Here is a 19,595-nt window from a genome sequence, read left to right as displayed (position 1 = left end):
ATTGAAAAAGGCTCAGGAATGGAGATAAGGGGAGGGAGGGGTTGCTCACCCATAAATGGTCACAGGCAAAAGTCAGGCTCCTTAGGGGAAGAAAAAAGCTGTCACTTTAATTCAAAGCACTAACAATAATGGCACTGAACAGACAGAATGGGACAGTGAGAAGCGTTACCATATTTTAAACACCTACCCCCACCCCTCCCCTCTTCCCGGGCTCAGTTTTATTCCCAATATCTCTACCTCCTTCCCCAGCAGCACAGGGGATGGGGGGTGCAGTCAGTCCTGCTGCTTCTTCCTCCAAGGAGGGGGGTAATCATTCTTCTGCATTCTTCCTCCTGCCCCACGGGGCGTCCCTCTCGTGGGAGACAGTCCGCCACACGCTGTTCTCCGCTGTGGTGGGACACATTCTTCTGGAGACGCCCCGGCGTGGGTCACCGCCACGTGCTGCATTCCTCCCAGCGCCGGGCCGCAGCGCGAGGGCGGCTTCTGCCCTCAGAGTCCCGGGGTCCTCCACAGGCTGCAGGTGAATCTGCTCTGGTGACCTCCGTGGGAGGCAAGGGGGGTGGCCCTGCCCCCTCACCACAGGATACAGGGGGGCTGTCTGCTCCAGCACATCTCCCCCCCTTCCTTCTCCTTCCTTCCACTGACCCCGGTGTTCACAGAGGTGTCCTTCTCATAACCCGTCCTCAAGGTCCACTCCCCAAACCCTCTCTCAGGTTCCTCATCTTAAATATGTTATCACAGAGGTGCAGCCACCATCACCTTGGCCACAGGTGGGTCTGACTTGGAGCTGGGGGAGATTTTGAGAAGCTTCTCACAGGGGCCACCCCTGTAACCACCTCCCCCACTACCGAAACCCTCATCACACAAACCCAGCACACACAGAATTGCGAGGGGGGGGTAAGCTCAAACAGATGCATCAATTCATAAAGTAGATCATCTGCTCCTGCACTCCATTCTTCTTCTGAGAAGAACAGCTAACACTCTGCCAGGAAAGAGAAGCCACGTGCCAGAGATGCACAGCATGGTGGGGCAGGATCACTGGGCCACAGATTGACACCCAAACCCAATTTACTTACATACTGCACACTCTCCTGAGTCTCACTAATGTTTATTTCAACTCTGCCCCGGTTCTGCATGTGTCAATTATTTTTCCATGAATAAGACAAAAAAATCACATGCTAAAGCCAAGATAAAAATCTCTTGGCCATTTACAAAGCACGAGATCCTACCCTCAAGCTCTGCTCTTGCGCAAGACCTTGTGGAAGGGCTCAGGTGCCCAACGTCAGATGGGATCCGGCATGAGAAAATGTCCTCTGTCACCTGAGCACCAAAAAACCCAAACAAACCAGAAAAAAAAGCCAACAAAAAAACCCAAAAGGTGATTTGGAAGTGGCAAACAGAGGCTGAAAAGCTTTAACCACTGCAGTATTTGGAATATCATACAACAAGCATTTTGGTCAACATCCATTTCCTTACTGGCAGGCTTGTCCAGCACTTTATAACTACTAACTCACTTATTGAAGTTGGTGGAATGTACTTCTTAAATTATTGTTTAAAAGAAATTGGATACTGCTTACTTCTTCCAAGCACAGGAAACAAAATAACTTCATAACCTTGGTTTAATAACTCACTTGCAGGCTTTCAGTCTCCAATTACTAAAGTCTTTCTCGCAGTTGAAGCTGCAATCAGCAGTTTGTGACCTGCAACCGGGTACCCTGGAGCTTTGGTGGCTGGAGAACAGCCCGTGCCTGACTCGCTCTCAGATTTAATGCACTGAGCTACAGAGAGTGAGGGAAGGCCCATACACACTGCACATGCTCACCTACTTAGGTTGAAAATAGGTCTGTGCTTCCTGTATTGATCAGGTTTTGTCTTGCCTCGATTTTCAACTCACCTGCTGCAAACTGAAGCTGACAGAGTGCTTTAAACAAAGACATCAGGAACAAAGCATGCAAGTGCTGTCTTGCTGCAGGTACATAACCGAGCTTGAACGTTTGCAAGAGAATGGTGTTTGTAGCTGTAGCCTACACACTGTTGTAAACCAGCCATTTCCACAGCTGTCCCTGGCTTCGGAGCATGCCTCTAAAGATGTGCAGGCTGCACTCTGCAAACAAGAGCACTTTCACGGCCTGAAATCAGAAGTTCAAGAAAGAACAATATAATTTTAAAAACCACTTTGCAAAATATACAGTGAAATATTTAGGGACACAGTGCCCACCCTGAGTATTAAAACACTGTAGACATAGAAAGGTTGGGATCGTCACTCATTTACACAGCAATGCTCCTGCTGTTTCTGGATAAAATTACCAAAGGTTTAGCTGCAGAAACTAGGAGCTCACAATATCAGACGCTAAACAAAAGACAAGAACAGGCAAGGTTATACCTTCATACTTTTCCCCATTCAAACATTGCCTGCAGGTAAATTTATAGTTTTTAACATAAGTAGAACAACATGGATTAAAAAAACAAAATAAATCAAGTAAACATGAAACAACTCCAAATAGCTCACAACAAATCTGCAAGTGCAGGCATGGAAGGGAAAAAACACCCTTGGTTCTTAAGCTGGTAAAATTGCAGAAGAATAAACAACACTGGTAACATACAACAAGTTTGATTTTAAAATCCCTTTTCAATGATTTTGGTGGGGTTTTTTTTTCCCCACTGCAATGGAATTTTTTTTTTTTTAAATAATCTTTTGATGATATCACTATTTCCTGGTCATAAATGCCCAAGAGGAAGAAAAACACGTCTGGGAACAACTAGAGCTTGAACGGCAACAGTGACATTTTATTTAAGCCTCTCAAATCCATTTCTATCTTTTAAGGTGATCTTGGAGTCTCAGCTCAGTTTGCTGCCACTGAAAGTAATTTTCTGAACTGCAAAGATTTGTTCAGCCTAATTTCAGGAGCAAGGGTTCAAATGAATAAATATATTTAAAGAGATCTACGTCCATTATCCACTTCTCAACGATCAGCTGTTTGTTGAGGGGTTTTGTTTCGTTTTTTAAAGAGGACAGGAAGCAAATGCTAATGGAGAAGGTTCCACATTAAGCATTTTATTTTGCACAATGCTTCGGCAATTCAAAGTCTAGGCTCCCACAGCACTGTTAACTTTGCCCTCTTGTGGGGAGGTGCGAGAATTCATTTGGAAGTCACGTAACATGTACAGCATCATACAGCAGTATGAAAAAAGCTGCTTATAAATTAGCAGGTTCGGCATCGCTGCACAAAAAACTTTCTTTATTCATTTACCACTTAATTTCTCTTTCAGCTGAATTATGCCTTAGTGTGGACTACTGTCACTGAAATCAAACGTGCCCCACTCCTAACCATTTAAAAGTGTGTTTTGTACATGTAGAAAGGATCCTAGAGCAGATTTCAATAATGCTGTTTTTCTGGCTACAGATTTCACCAAATTATCTGTATTGTGCAAGAACCAGCACTGTTGCAGAGAATGGCAGCACATTAGCACTTATATCTGCGTTCCTGCCAACGTCCAGAGATATTTATAACGTGTAAAGACTTAGCTAAAACTGGAATACCAATACTGAAATATACAGGTTCAGGAATCACTGAAGGCTGGTCACCTCTCAAACACTTAAAGAAAATAAGTTTTGTACAACCAAACTATTATCAGGAAGAGTATTATTTTAATTTATCGCTGCTGTCATCATCCCAGTGAAAATGGAAGAGGAAAAACATAGAGGCAGCCATCTGGAAAACACACCCATGTGTTAAGGAAATTTTAAAATGTAGATCATTGGTAAGCGGTGAGAAAAGCTAATATGTTCCAGCTTGCCATCAGATTTAGAGGCAGGCAGAGAGGAATCCAGCTACATCCAAGGCAGCAGAAGTTCAGCCCACAGGATCAAGGCCATCTGCTCCTGGCTAGTTTTGCCACCTGAAACATGGCCAAAAGTAACAAAACCAAATGGCGTTTGCTAGTAGAAGGCACACACAAGGCTCACAGAAATGTACTCACCGCTGCATTTTAAGTGGGAAAAAAACATTTGAGAAAATATCCTCACCAGAGCAAGTTTCCCATGCCATCTTTATTTATCAGTTCATTCCAGCAACGTTTCTGTCCTCTTAAAGAAAAAGAAGCCACATAACTGACTTTGGGCCAACACAAGCCACCACCAAAGCCAAGAACAGACTGCCCTGAAAAAACGGTCACACTGAGCTCTTTGCTTCCTCAGACGTGGAGACAAGGCCAGACCAGACGACCAACTGTTAAGCTCCCAAGAGATTTCACAGCACACTTAAACCACAAGACATTCCGAGTTTTATTCAAATGATAGACAAAATGCTCACTTATCAAAAGACTCTGGATGTCCTGCAGGATTCTGAAGCCAAGACCTGTGAATCTGATTGATTTCTGTTATGGAAGCTATAAACAGTTGAGGTTTCTCCTGACCAAAGCACTTAAATCACCAGGGGTCAGGTAGGGAAAATACTTCAAACAGCTGTTTAGTTGGCTCTGAAGGATCTCAGGCTAGAAAAAGCAATTCTACATTTCAGGAGAGCCAGCATCAAACCTCTTCGCTCCTGAAGAAGCTCACAGAGATGCTCACCAAAAGTTTGCCGCTTAAAAGCAAATTCTTTATGCGGAGAGTTTGGAAAGTACCTCGGAGCTCACAACCATAACACAGTCTCCTACTTCTTCCTAACATCATCTGCTTCTTCCTAGAAGCACCATGAAATACTGAACTTCCATACAGAAAGCTAAAGAATGAGAGAAGCTGACTCAGGAAGGAGGCACCTCGGTACAGCAGCAGGGCAGCTGCAGCAGAGTGCACAACACCTCAACTCGAATCAAGAGGCCTCCAGCAGTCAGGAAAGCCTTTTCCCACATGGTCAGGAACGAGCATCCCTGTTTCAAAGGACACCATTTCCCAAGCACTGCTATTGGACCACTGAGTTTTCAAGTTCTCATTAACCTCTCATCAGATTTTCTCTTTCCAAGCAGTCACGCAGCAAATCACACCTCCATCTTCTTGGTGCACCAAGCTGCTACTCCATTTTTCCTATCGCCACACCACAGATGTCATTACAACAATCCACACCAATATAACCTTCTGAATTATAGCAGTTTATTTTAATATTTTGTACAGCCAGCATCGGTCTCCAGGAATAAGTTATAATCTTACATAAGTGAGTCCCCCCCAAACCCACCCTTGAGGAATGTTCAACTTTCAGCATTTCTAATTTAGAGGGAAATTATTTATAGAGTAAGATGCAGTCTGAAGAATGGAAATTAATCTTATTTTGTGAATAAAACTCCTCAGAAATTCTCAGGGTTTACTTGCATCTAATTGGATTCATGAACAAGCGCCAAGGTCACATCTTTCAGGACTGCACTGAGAATACATTCATCTCAGGGATATTTTCTGAAATTGGACAGTTCCGTTTCCTATTTTCCCTACTTCATGCCCCATGGTTCTGCTATGCAGATACATACTTTACAGTCTAGTACAATCAATGCTTGTAACAGATTTTTTCAAAAGGTACTTGTATGCCCATCCTACATAATTTATTCAGTTGTTCTCAGCACCACTTAAAACATCTTCGTTTCTCGCTGCGTATTTTGTTTCTTTAACGCAGCCAAGAGGAACAGACCTTGATATTGCCTTTAAGCAATAAAAAACACACAAAACAAATAAATACTTCAAAAGCCTTTTAAATGGTAATGACAGATGTACTCCGTTTCAGTGCAGAACTTGGTTATCTACTAGGTAAAAAGCACTCCAGAGATAGCTCGTCAGCAGCAAACTAGGAGCCTCACCTGCTTGCACCGCTCTCCTCACATTACTCCAGTAACTGGGGGGGGGGAAACGAGCAACAGCCCAAGAGGAATTCCCCTCTCTTCTGTGCTCAGAGCATTGCCAGTGTCCAATATTAAGCAATTCACATTCTCTAGCACAAATAAAGCAAAAAGAGGTTGTATAAACATTTCCTCCTCCCTCTCTGAAAAGCATGCCCGACTCTGAAATGGTTCAGACACCTCTGGGAAACACCAACCAACAAGAAACGAGAGACAAGAGCCAGCCACAGGGCTTGCAGATTGTAATGCCCTATTAAAAGAAGCCCTTCTGGGGCTCCCTACAGACCTTTCACCCTCAGAGGAAAGCGGTTTCGCTAGAAAGTCCCTCCTTACCACACCCCTCAGCTACACAGCCGCCCCAGCCTGCCTATGCCAGCACACCAACACACCAGGGGGGTTTGTACATGGTTTTTAGAAAACCGGTGCAAGTGAAAAGCCCAAACATCGAACCTGATCCAGAACCCCCATCAAAGGGGTGGTGAGAGTTTTACTCATCCTGACTGAAAACAGACAGGTGAATACTTGGGTACTGGGGGATTTTATTTCATGAAAGAAAAGTTCAGCCAAGTCTTAAAGCCTTATAAAGCCATTAAAGCTGAAAACAAGGTCTAGATTCAGAAACTGAATGCTCCTTCCTCATTAATTTGAAACATTTCGCCACAGTGATTAGAAAGCGTAAGAATGCTTTTAAAAGTCAGCATTTTTGATGTCAAAAGGAAGATAAGCTCACTGCTGTGTTGTGGCTTCCTTTCCTAAAGGGGACTGCAAATGATGGTGAAAGGGAACTTGTGGGGAAAACATTTTGTGTTTCCTACAGAGAACAAAACTGTTGCTAAAGCTATGGAAACTTTCACAGAAAATGACCCAACGTAGCACCGTACTCCACAAGAGCATCCCAAAATGCTTTACAACGCAACAGAAGTACACTTACATGAATGTTATATACCTGTCTGAGGTATATTTTCTGATGCCACGTAGTGGGGTTTTTTTTCCCTTTAAGAAATTATGTCCCAGTTAGAATAAAGCAAACCCTTTCCTTTAACTGCTCTTTTCAACGTGTTCTATATATACAACCCTTAAAATACACTGAAAAATAGCTGCACGTTTTGTATCATTATACTAGAGAAGGGCAGTCCAGACAGACCACACTTCTCAGTATGTTAAAAATTGTAAATAAAACCCAACCAGACTCGCTCTCCTCTGGTACCCATGTTGGCCCAAAGGAGGGAAGGGAAGGAACAAGCAGTTTTGAAATGGGAGTCTTTCACAAAACACGCTACTTACAAATCTCAGGTTAATTTCCTCAAGCAGTTTTGTATCAAATCCTTTCTTAAATATTTGAGGTCACACACTGCCATCCTAGCAATGAAATCTGTTGCAACATGCATGTGTCAGCTTCCCACTCAACCAACTGCAACCCTGAGGATTTTTCTGGCCTGGTAGAAGAGGAAATGTTACACAATTCCTGAAGTATGGCTGGTCCTCCGTTTCAAAACTCCGTGTGATTCCCTCGATGGTCCTTGGACACACACCCACACTTTTTTCTTTTTCCTCTAATACACGTTTCCCTCTAACCAACATGCAGATTTCTCCTCCCAATCATCCACATTTCGATGTCCCAACAAAATCCACATCATCCATCCAGAGGTTTTCCCAGGTAGACCAAAGTCACTTCTGTGTTACCATAGACAGCAGACACTGCTGGATACAGGCAAACTTTTGGCAGTCCTCTGAAGGCAACTCCCAAGAACTCATAGCCCCTCTCAAACGCTAATGTTTTGTCTTCCATGTCCAGAATAACTCGAATCCTTTCACCTATCTGGAAACAGAGACAGGAGAGGGAAATAAAACAAAGAAAGAGTCAGCATATTCAAATGGCAACACAAAAATAAAGCACAGCCCAAGTATAACGCCGCAGGTTATTTTAAAGTAAGGTTTTCCTGTTTCTCATAATTGCGTTACTTCTATGACAGAAATTTCTCAATTTTGCTCCCCTGCACTAGGATCCTGAGCACCTCTGCTGCCCAATTCCAGTGGGCAGCCTGTATCCACCCACCTACGTGATAATAAATATAACCCTGCTCATATGAACCTTGCAAGAACACCAAGAGTGATCATACTACATGCCACATGCTTCAGAATATTGCAGAGTTCTGGAAACTTTGTAATGTCCTCCAAGTTACCTGAACTTTAGCTGTTGCTATCACTGAACGATAATTGCTCTGCAAGGGGCAATTTTAAAGACAATTAACTTGTTTCAGCCAGGTAAGTGCCATGTACAAAATATACCAGAATACACTACTAGGCAAGTGCTGTCGCTGACAGAGGTATTCCCTCACCAAGACAGAAGGAAATTCCAGTGCAAAGCTTAGGCAAAGTAAGAGTGAAAAACCTAATATATACACACACACACACACACGTACACATGTCAGTGAAGCCAACACTGAACACAGCAAGAGACTCGGATCTGGGCACACACAGTGCTCCCTGCTTTTATCTAGCACACAACATTTCAGACATAAATAGAAGTCCCAGACGCCAGCAGCAAGCACAGCAGGATGTCACACAAACTTCTGATTCTTCATCAGCCAGCCCCAATGCTAGGAATTTCTTCCAGCCAACACATTTCTCTTCTAACCAACACCAAAAAACGTGTGTTTCCTTTAAGTATGTTTTCTATGAGCAGATCACTATACAGGTCTTAATAAACACAAAATACTCTCAAGATTCACCAATCCGAACTCTCATCAACTTTTACTGAGAAAGCAGCGATTACGTTCACCCTTGAGTCCCCAGGTGAGCTGGGAACTCTCCGCTTCAAAACCTTCCCTCAGCCTGTCCCTGCAGAAAGGCCTAGGCAAGGACAGCAGAAAGCCGACCCAATTCGCATGCTAGAGAACGTGCAAAAGGAAGGAGACATAAATCTCTTTAATTACACTAATTTTAGGTATTAGTGCCAAGTGCTTACCGGTGAAATTTTACATGGAATGTCGGAATATCAGATACAAGTTACTACACAGATTTTCACCCCTAACTGAAACATAAGCCAATACTCGTGCAAAACCCCAGCGTTGTGAGATGGAAATGATAACACATACAGCTTAAGTTGTAACACGAGGAAACCCAGCAGGCAAAATACAGCTGTGCAAGCAGCCAGAAGAACAAAGATAAATATTTCTACAGGTACAGAACAGTGGAATGGCACTTGCTCTTTAATAACCTGGAATTATCTGGACATCGCATCCAGCCCAGAGATGTCACCTATGGGAGTGCTGCCAGCAGCAAACAAGCAGCACTCAGCACTGCTGCAGGTTTTTGCAGGAAGACTCTTACCTAAGCACTAATCTCTGCTCGCACTGCTATACAACAAAGGGGTAAAATACCACAGACATTCACCTTGCTGTGGGGCAAGTCGTTGCTTCAGAAGGCTACAACAGTCTTTCCAGCTTTTATTTCAAAAAGCAACATGGTGTCTAAACAGGCACCCACGGTACGTGCTTCACACTCAGTATTTGAGATAAAAGAGCAAAACCAACTGAGGGTCAGGTGCACTGAACACCACACAGAGGTGTAGCCTAAGGTAGCAGTAAATGAAGGGGACAGGCCTCATGAGGTGGAATCATTTGCCTTCTGCAACAAAGGCAGAGACCCGTAAGTGGGCGTATAGGACCAGTTCTGCAGACAGTTCTTGACAGCCAGACACTTCAGACATGGTGGAGCTTCCAGCCCGTGCCAAGCCCCGCTCACCTGGTATTTGGGTGCATTATTGCACTGGGGGAAACTGCCGTTCACCTCTCCATTATGCAGCAAGTTATTGTCCACCAGGTTCCAGCCCCAACTCTGGTCGTCACTGCCCAGCAGGGCCACGTAACCCTGGCACTGCATGGCTGCCCGCTTCGTGGCGATGCCGATGACAGCCACGGTGCCCAGCGGGCCCTCCCACCACACCTCCCAGGCGTGCCGGCCCTCGCTGAAGCCGATCTTGGTCCGCGCCCCGTCCGTGCTCTGGGCGATGGGGTTGCGGTGCAGCGTGAAGCCGTTCTTCTTGATGTAGACGTTCCGCGAGCAGTCGTTGGTGCTGAAGGCGTGGTGGAAGGCACGGACCTGAGGGGGGAGAAGAGGGAGGGCAGGGGGAGATGAATCCTGTCGTGTTTTTCAGGCTCCTCTCCCCGTTGGTTTCCAACAGCGGCTGGGCCTAGCGGCCAGGGGCAGTGTCCCCGAGCGCCTGGGGGGACTGCTGAGTGTCTGGGGAGGGGTGTCCCTGAGGGGACTGCTGAGGGGCTGGGGGGGTAGGGGGGGGTCCTGGGCTCACCTTGCCCTTGTAGGTGGGCACGTTGCAGAGGATGTCAGTGCGCAGGGCCTCCTCGGCCAGGCAGCGGGCCGCCAAGCTGCGCCACACCTCGCTGTTCTCGTCGCCGTGCAGGACGCGGTGCCACAGCTTACAGACCAGCGCGCAGCTCCTCAGCTCCCGCAGCTCCAGGTAGGAGAAAACCAGCTCCAGCACCCGCCCCGGTAACCGCCAGCCCGGCCCTCCGGCCGCCGCCGCTCCCCCGCTGCCGCTGCCGCCGCCGGGGCCCGCCGCCATCGCCTCCCTCCCCCTCCCCCAGCGCCCCGCGGAGCGGCGGGCCGGGACACGGGGGCCGCGTCGCCCCTTCCCTGGCCGGTGGCGGCGGCGGGCCCCGGGCCGAGCGCGCTCCCGGCCCGCCCGCCCAAGGCCCTCACGGCGAGGGGGCGCGCGCGCCCGGCGCCGCCATCACAGCCGCGGGCGGCCCGGCCCGCCCCGCCCAGGGCGCATGCGCGGGGGGGGGGCGGTGCCGCGCGGGAGCGGCCGGCGGCGCGGAGGTGAGGCGGCGCGCGCGGCGCGGAGGGGCCCGGCGGGAGGGGCGGGGCGGGGCGGGCTCACCCCCCGCTCCCCACGGCGTCCTCCGCCGGCGAGGGGCTGCCCGCCCTGGCACAGCCCGCCCTGGCACAGCCCGCGGAGACGCCCCGAGGTGGTTGTGCTCCCTTAAAGGGCAGGAGTCGGGCCTACCGGCGCCAGGGCTGCGGGGCGGGAGGGGGCGGCCGGGAAAAAGGTGCCTCGGTTCCCGAAGTGCGGGCGAGCGGCTGGCCGCCAGTGTGCGACCCGAGTTGTGGGTAAGGTATCCGGCGCTTTCTGTAGTTTTATTTAATCGACAAGACTGAAATTTTCAATTTCCCTGGTGGGTTGAATGAATTCTACCTGCTCTTTAGACCAGGCTCAACAAAAATCACATGCAAAACATGGTAAAAAACCCAAAACCTTTAATGCCCAACGACGCAGTAAAACCGCAGACGTTAAGGCAGCGCCGCAGTCGGGGAAGCTGGTGCTGGGGCAGCCGTAGCTCCGTCCCGCAAGCCCCGTGTTGCCCTCTGCGCCCTGGTGTTAGCCGTCGTTTTCCCCCACAGCGTGCTAGTCCAGAACTTGGTATGCTTTTGTGTTGCTCGTGGGGTTTTTCCCCCCCCCTCCCCGACTTGATTTTCTGCTGATTTGGTCCCCTAAACAGTCCTGTCGGGCTGCTGTGTGCAGTCACACCAAGGAAAGGGCCAGAGCATGGTAAACTCGATGGGCGTACTTTGAGGCCCAGTTAAATGTGTTGGAAACCTCATAACTACCTGCTTTAAACTGGTAATGCTTCTCGTAAAAAGATGCTGATTTTTATCTGTTTGTGCTTTAGTGTTACCCAGTTACAAGAAAATCACCTTTTTGGAACACAGAATACGCATGCACAGTAGTCTAAAATTTATTCCCACAAATGTATGCTTTTAAACTCTAATTAAGGCAATCACTTTCAGCATTAATCAGTTGATCCCGTTCTCACCAGCACAAGTTTCTTGTTCCAGGTATCGTGAGACTGCTTTACAATTTGTTGTTGGGCACTTCAGCAGGTGGATGAAAGGTATCTGGAACAATGTGGCTTCTCTGCAGGCAAACTTTACCAGTTTGCCATCTTCCCCTTACTTCTTCCCAGTGCCTCCCATCAGGACCGTGCCCCTGTTGGGGCATGCGATGTCTGTATGCGCTGAGGAAGCAGCTCTCACCCAGGCAGCCGTGTCAGAGCAGCAGATCTGCTCCATGTGGGCAGGTGCGTGTGCCAGCACGCTGCCGTTCCACACTGTTGGGGCCCACGTTCATGCTGTTTGAGCCAAAGCTTCATTTAGGTACTGATCTGTAGAGATGTCTGTTTTAATTGCACACTAGAGTTTTGTGTAGTTTGCATTACAGTCAGCGGGATGATCTTGTTGCATCGATAAGCCTTCTGCTGTAATGAGACCAACACCTGCTCATTTACAGGGTTTTTTGTTTGTTTCAGAGGCCTGAAACATGGCAGTCAAATGGACCGGTGGACATTCATCCTCTGTACTGTGCTTGAACGTAAACACAGAAGGGCTGGTGGCTTCAGGCGCGGAGAGAGGCGAGCTCACGCTCTGGGATGGGGGAGGCACTCCAGCAGGACAGCTCCAGCTCCCGAAGGCAGACGACGTGACCTCCGTGGTGTTCTCTCCCTGCTGTCCCACCAGGCTGTATGCCTCCCACGGAGAAACTATCAGTTTGCTGGATGTCCGATCATTCAAGGAGCCCGTCGAACGCTTCCACGTGAATGAGGAGGAGATCAACTGCCTCTCTGTGAACGAGACCGACAGTTTCTTGGCTGCGGCAGATGACTCGGGGGCAATAAAAGTTATGGACTTGGAAAACAAGAAAGTCAGCCGGTCCTTAAGACACTCAAACATCTGCTCCTCTGTTGTCTTTCGACCTCAGAGGCCTCAAAGCCTTGTTTCCTGTGGACTGGACATGCAGGTGATTTGCATACAAGTAGATGGTTATTGGAGAAGCGAAAGGGTAACTACCCACCTGAGTAGTGAGGTGTCAACAGGCTTTCACCTAGAGATGAAAGACTTCAGCCTGTGGTCGCCAGACAGCTCCTTAACTATTCTAAAACAGTTTTGGTGGAGAAACTAAGTGTCAAGGCTGTTTGTGCCATTACATACTCAGCACTTCCTCTCCCAGTTTTTATATTCCTTAATATTTACAATCTAAACTTGAGCAGGGTGGGGGGAAATCAGAATATGGTGCAAAGCATGCTCATGCCACAGGAGCTCCCTGATAGACCAAGCAAAACTAGCAGCTGTCCCTAGTGATCAGTTACGGCTGCAGACAAAATGCAGATGGTAGTTAGGAAAAGGCAAAGTGCTTGAAGCAGACAGGATGCTAGCAAGAATACTTTACTACAGGTAGATAAATATCTTACCAAGTGGTATGTATCAGTGTAAGGACAAGTCATTTTTATCATTTTATCCTTTGTTCTGAGTAACCTCTTGGAAGCATTAAATGTTCTTTACCTTTTACACTCCTCTATCCTCAAGAGGAAACTTTGTCCTTTGCATGCCACTTGTGGAAGCATTCTGAGAAAAACGGTGCTAGGCATCAATGGAGTCCTGAGTTACGTTGCCAAAGGTGGCCACCCAGAACAGATGTTTTTCAGTAACTTATTTCCAGTGATTGAGATCTGACCACGTTCCTGGTTTAGCCCAAGATTAAAACTATCACATCTACAAAAGTTTCCGTGCTTCTAGTGGTATTAGGGTGAAGTTAGCTTTGACAGCATTGAGCAGTTTCACCCTATGTTCTTAAACTTGATGTGTGTCTAACACCCATTAGAAGAAACACATATATAAGCAGTATTTTTCCATATTGAAGCTATGGTTCGTATACATTCAGTAAGTATATATATCCAAACAGGGGCTGATTGATGGAAGTCTGCCAGGTTTAGACTTTGCCACATTTTCAGAGATTTTCCAAATTTTATTTTTTCTTAGGTTGAGGAAAAGATGAATGTAGGATTTTAAATGAAGTACTGTGAGAAACTTCTTTTCAGAGGTACCAAAGTGTCAGTCTGAGAAGAGTAAACGCTCAGCACCTTAGACGGCTGGCTTAGTTCAGGTCCCTAAAATGCAGGGACTCCACAAGCTTATGGCTGGAAACTTTTTATCAAAATCGTAAGCATTTATATACCACTTCTGTGTGAGTGAATTGGTTATTTTTTGTGACTTTTTAGTATTATTTACTGTAGCTCAGCAAGTGGGTTCTTAGGTGAAAGTCAGTATCCCAAAAATAGTAGGAATTTGTTAGTGTGCTTTTGTACAATGAAAAGAGCCTTTTTCCGCATCAAGGCTGGCTTTAAGGCACGTCCCTTCACAAACAGAAGCTGAGCTGCAATACTCTGAAATGCTGTGCTGCAGCATGTCTTTGGACAACATACATGCTCTACGAGCATCAAAACATGTTCTGGGCTGGCATGTCAAACCCTCAGTGAAGCCGTAGCTGATCAGAACTGAAATGTAGGTTGCTGGAGTTTTTTCAGAACTTCCATGGAAGCAGGGAAAATGCAATGAGGGCAGAAAATACTTAGTTTGCAGAAAACTTGTTAGCACTTGATGAATTCATAAAGCTGTGGCAGTGCTGTCTGGTATTAGGACCCAGCCTTTCTGATTTATTCTGCCATGCACAGTCGTTGTGGAAAGTGTTCCTTTTCATCGGTAGCAAAGTAATTTTAAGGTAGCAGCAACAGCTAAACCAGAAAAGTGACAGGAAACAGTGTGTTTTGATGTCTTAGTGTGATTTTGATTCCAGAAACACAGAGCCAGTGTGACAGCATTTTTGTGGCCCAGATTTAAAGACTCCTGCACTTTCTATTGGAGATTACTATTGGAGGAATATTTTTATTAATAACAAAGCTTTGGTTAAAAAAGCAAACAGCACACCAGTACTGCATTAGACTGACTTGTGCTTTCATATCTGTCAGCCTTGAAAATGCTCATCATCAGTTCAGATCCTACAGAAGTATTGAATTATTTTTAACCGGTGAAGTATAAATCTATAGTATTGGAACTGCTGTATGAAAGCGCAGGGTTCATTTGAAAGGCACAGTTACTGCTTCATGACAGGCTTGGAGGTGGGGTGGCATTTTAAAAGCAAGTCTAAAAGCACAACCTCCCCCCAGCTCATCAGGAAAAGTGCACCCTACCTCGGTATGGTAATAGCACAAATCAGATCTACTCGTTGGGCATAAAAAAGAAGTACATGTATGTCTGTTTAAAAATGAGGGCCTGAACTACTGTTTGCCTTTTGCTGCTCCATTTTTCAAACACGTTCATGGAAGTGGTTATTTTAGGACAAGTATGTAGCAGAGACAGAACTAAAATTCAGAATTATAATGATCTCTATTTACTGCCAGCGTTTCTCTGTCTCTCTGTTTAAATAATTGATGTGCAGTATATCATCATTACTACTGCTGAGATGAATGGAAAACCATTTAGAACAGCTTTTTCATCCATTTTGTGGTCTAAAGGTCTGAGTCATTGACTGCTGAGTAGGACAGTAAGAGGGTTTGGAAAGCGTGCTGTAAAGATCTGCTATACTTAATCAGCTGAAGGTCAACCGCCCCTCACAACACATCTTGCATCTCTTGCACTCACGCACAGCCTTTGCTAGAGCAAGAAGTGTGCTTGGGGTTTTTTCTACTGTAAGAACTGATTTTATGTAAAATGGGCAAATTATTAATTCTTACTTTTTTTCAAGGTTATGCTGTGGAACCTGCAGAAAGCTCGCCCCTTGTGGACCACAAACCTTCAGGAGTGTGAAATGGAGGAAGACAGTCCAGAGTCAGCTGGCCAGTTCTTTAACCCGCCGCTTGCACATTCCCTGTCTGTTGCATCGTGCGGCAACATCTTTGGCTGCGGAGCTCAAGATGGTAAAGTCAGAATATTCAGAGTCACTGGTGTCAAGTTTGAACGTGAGCTGGAGTTTCAAGGTCACTGCTTGGGAGTATCGCAGGTCCTCTTTATGCCAGCAGCGTACTGGTTGTTGACTGGAGGGAATGACGGGAAAGTCTTGCTCTGGGATGTCAGCAGTGATGTTGGAAAGCAGCAGAGAAGTCCAGCAAAATGTCTTCAGAGAAGGAAGGCCCAAGCGCCCACTTCCACCAGAAAAGATGGAAAGTTCAGCAAAGTGGCTTCAAATGAACATGCCACGGTTTTACCAAAGCTAACCATTGAGCATGGAGAGAAGGTGAACTGGATCTCGTGCACAGAGATCAAAGGCTCCAAGAGAATATTAGTCGCTGATCAGAGTAGTTCTGTATCTGTGTATTCATTGCCAGAACCTTAGACACTGAGATGTTTAAACAAATTTGTGGGGGAAAACCACTTCTCAGAGCGTTTGAAATGAGTCCGCTGACTGAACTGAACAGTGAAACCTGCTGCATCCTTCGTAAGGGGAAAGGATTTGCTGTGTACTCATGTGAGTACTCATGATGTAACTGGCCTCACGCTCTGTTTTTTGGGGGCTGTTGGTATTCACTGCAGCTGTTTCTTGCAGGGTTGGCAGTTTGCTTCTGGAACTTAAGTGAAACGGGTTTCGATGTATTTAGGGGTAATATTAGTTCATGACTATGCTGACATAATTAAGGTTGGAGGAAGAAATTCATGCTAATGGGGACACCCACAGTGCTAAACGAGGATGCAGAGCAGTAAAAGAGATGTCATGAGCTGCTTGCATTTTGAACTATTGCAGTGCTTTACAGTACTCTCCCCATGAAACTGTGTCACAGTTACCTTAAATTGGCCATAGTGGAAATATATTTTTCATTAGTTTGTCAGCAGGTGCATGTAAGACTAGACAAGCATCAACTAACGAGTAATCAAATTAGTTTAACTGTCATTGCCAATTGGATTTTTTCCTGCTGCAATAAATGAAGGAGCAAGGGAAAATGTTAACATCTGTTCAATGGTCAGCTGTCTTATGCATTTAGTTGTTTATCCCAGGGAAAAATAACTGTTACACTTGTCTTAATAAATGCTTTCTCTCACTGCTCCCTTCTGCTTATGCTCACTCTAATATTGCCAAACTTACACAGAATTGTGTCAAGAAGTGTATCGCGTACCCCATGAGAGAGGGAACACAAAGGGCCAGGAGCACAGCTTCTCTTTACCCAAATACTTCCACTGTCTTCCCAAAGCTTTACAAACACAACGAGCAAAACTCGGCTTGCTAGAAACATCTCTTGATTTGCAAGTTGAAGGTGGAGAGAATGTAACTAAGTGGGAACGCTGCAGTTCTTGACATGTTTGGTTTGTGCTGGATTTCCCATGGAATGGGCAAATAACGATAAAAAAGGCTTTTTTTTCTCAGGCTGTTCGTAATCTTTCACAAAACTGAATGCCTGGTACTGGCTGAAGGCCTGCTTCACTGATGTGGGGTTTGTGCTCCCTTGTTTCACCAGCTGGGCTGTTACCAGATGCACATTATCCATCTACCTTTGTTTTTTCTTTCTGATGGAAGACTGTTCAGCTCTCTTTTTGGATACCCAGCTCCTAAAAATCATTAGCCAGTTGTGCTGGCTGCCCATCCTTTATGGAAGAGATTCTAACTGCCTTGGTTTTGCTCAAAGCAGCTCCCTGTAACCAAGCACAACTCATTCTCTTCCAAATCTGATTTTACCATCATACTTCTTTTTATTTTTATTTTTAAAAAAAGGCAATCTGCTTGTACAGCCTTTAACATCAGAAGACTTTGGCCCCAGACATGAACTGGTGGGTGCTACAGCAAGATGAAGCCATAACACAGCAAAAAACCAGAATAGTGTAGGTACCCCCTTTTGTGTCACCTCTGAATTAATTTACACATGAGGACAAGCAGGATCAGTGGGTCAGAGGAAGCGGCCCGGATGTGTAGTTCAGCGTGTGATACGTTCATGAGCATGTGTCTGTGTCTATTTGGATACACCGTCTATAAAAAGCCTTGGTACAAACAACCTCCCGCAGGACTCAGATCCCCTGTTGCTGCCTGCTCCAGGAGAGAAGATCGAGCCCACTCCAATTTTTATTTCTTTTCTTCGTTTTCGCCAGGAAGATGGCTAAAGCCAGCATCTCTCTGCGCGTCCTGAATGAGACGTTAAACAGGTGTTTAAAGGGTTGTGCTAGCACTGCGCCGGGGGCCAGGGGAGGGCCAGGGGTGTCGGGGACTGGGGCAGGGGAGAGGAGTGCTTGTGCTTCCCTGGGAATTTTCATGGGTAATAGGATGTAAATAGACATTGTGTGTGTACGGGGAGGGAGTAGTTCATGAACAATCTTGTGTTTCTCCTTTACTTGCTGGGGAGGGAAGGGGGATAGAGCCACAAGCTGTGCCCTGTTGTGAAGGCCATCCTGGCCAGCCTGCAGACCGCTCGTCCCGGATGTTTGCCGCAGGATTTGCACAGTCGCTCCACTGGTGAAGGCCTGGAGCTGCCCGAGGTATGGCCAGGGCAGTATGAGTAACGGGAAATACGGGCTTGTGCTCCACTACTGTTGTAAATGGGAGATTTGGGATGAATTTCTGAATTTGGGTAAATGCCTCAGAGTCTGGAGGGTTCAAAGATAGGAAGTAAGTGGTTATCATTAACAAAAAACAAAACAAAACAATGGAGCTTCCTTGTAAGTTTAAAGAAAAAAATCACTGTCGCTGAGGAATTGGGACGTAGGTGACACTGATTCACTCTCCATTTTCAAAGCCTGTACTCAGAAAGAGGAATGCTTGGCCAACAGGTTCATCAGCTTCATGTAAAATAATCTGGCCCAAGCTGCCCCTGCTGGCACCAGTCCATGTGTTCAGCTGCAGTGCGACAGCACAGTCACTGGTAGATGGTGTCTAACCAGCTGGGCAGACAATCGTGGGATCAAATCTAAGCCATGAGCACTGCTCTTCAGGAAGAAGAGGTGAAAAAGGGTCTGAAATTCTCCACAGTTAGAGACAGGCGAGGCAATGTACGCTCTTGGTGGATTTTCACATACTACCTTGAGAGGTTCTGGTGCAAATAGTATCAAAGCAAGAAATCTGTAAGTCAGTTTAGGTGTCGTACATAGAACTCTGGTTCTGGTTTTACTGGTTACAGTAAAAAATGATCACTGTCTCTCAAGAGTACCACAGCTGTATTTCTGTTTATGAAATTAATGTTTATAGCTAACACCAGCTGATAGACATAGTAAGAAACTGCTCCTCTGGTCAAGATACCAACATTGTTCACCAGTGGCTTTTATGACTCTGAGTCATGCAACAGTACTCACAAAAAATGGTACTAGAAACCTGACCAGAGAGAGGAACCAACACGGGAACCACTCCTGAAAGCAAAAGTGAAAATTAAGTCTGTGGGAATCTGATTGAAGAAGTGCGTGTCTAACTGGTACCATGAAATGAGCGTACAGGAAGAGCTGTGGAGAAGTGTGGGGCTATGTGTTGGCCTGGAAAACAAAACCAGTGCGAGAGCTCTAAAGTAATGAAAAATGTCATTTTCTGTAAATGCCTGAACAGCAGCAATAAGGTTATGCAAACAAGCACGCTCGCAGAAAAGTGGGAGTGCTAGGGCTTTTACTGCAAACCTTCCAAGTATGTTCTGTTAACGAGAACTTTTAAAGCTTTCTGGTAAAGAGTGGGGATGTGGTTTGTGCATACACTAGACGGACATAAGAGGTCACTGACTCAATGGTAACTTCACTTACATTAAAGGAAAAAGTGTTTAGAGGTGGTGACTGAAATGAAAGCAGAAGGTATAATCCATTCTTCCTCATTTCATTCAGAACTTGGATCAAGAGGCAGCATCACTGATTCTATCAGAATTTATGAAAAGCTGTAGAAGATTAGTTACAGAGATCAGTCCTACCGTGGTGTAACCGAACAGACATTTTTAGAAACATAATCAGGAAATGCTGAAATGTTTTCT

At 46.0% G+C, this 19,595-nt stretch overlaps 2 protein-coding genes across 4 annotated transcripts; one reads left to right on the top strand and one right to left on the bottom strand.

Annotated features, from left to right (window-relative positions):
- Positions 1 to 3,311: 3,311 nt before the first annotated feature.
- FBXO45 (F-box protein 45) lies at positions 3,312 to 10,540 on the bottom strand. Its single transcript, XM_074912241.1, has 3 exons — positions 10,136 to 10,540; positions 9,571 to 9,927; positions 3,312 to 7,642 (listed from the first exon to the last, which is right to left on the bottom strand). Exons 1-3 carry the CDS (start codon positions 10,406 to 10,408, stop codon positions 7,457 to 7,459), a joined length of 816 nt encoding a protein of 271 aa, XP_074768342.1. The 5' UTR covers positions 10,409 to 10,540; the 3' UTR covers positions 3,312 to 7,456.
- Positions 10,541 to 10,621: 81 nt separating this feature from the next.
- WDR53 (WD repeat domain 53) lies at positions 10,622 to 16,703 on the top strand. 3 transcript variants are annotated; one of them, XM_074912034.1, is made up of 3 exons: positions 10,622 to 10,665; positions 12,153 to 12,640; positions 15,422 to 16,703. In XM_074912034.1, the coding sequence occupies exons 2-3, from the start codon at positions 12,164 to 12,166 to the stop codon at positions 16,007 to 16,009; spliced, it is 1,065 nt and encodes a 354-aa protein (XP_074768135.1). In that variant the 5' UTR covers positions 10,622 to 10,665; positions 12,153 to 12,163; the 3' UTR covers positions 16,010 to 16,703. The 3 variants fall into 3 exon arrangements, with proteins under 3 accessions (XP_074768135.1, XP_074768133.1, XP_074768136.1); XM_074912032.1 differs by lacking the exon at positions 10,622 to 10,665 and adding an exon at positions 10,693 to 10,956; XM_074912035.1 differs by lacking the exon at positions 10,622 to 10,665 and adding an exon at positions 10,693 to 10,961.
- The last annotated feature ends 2,892 nt before the right edge of the window (positions 16,704 to 19,595 follow it).

This window comes from Athene noctua, chromosome 8, assembly GCF_965140245.1.
Source record: "Athene noctua chromosome 8, bAthNoc1.hap1.1, whole genome shotgun sequence".
Taxonomy (NCBI): domain Eukaryota; kingdom Metazoa; phylum Chordata; class Aves; order Strigiformes; family Strigidae; genus Athene; species Athene noctua.
This window is presented reverse-complemented; position numbering and strand designations above follow the sequence as displayed.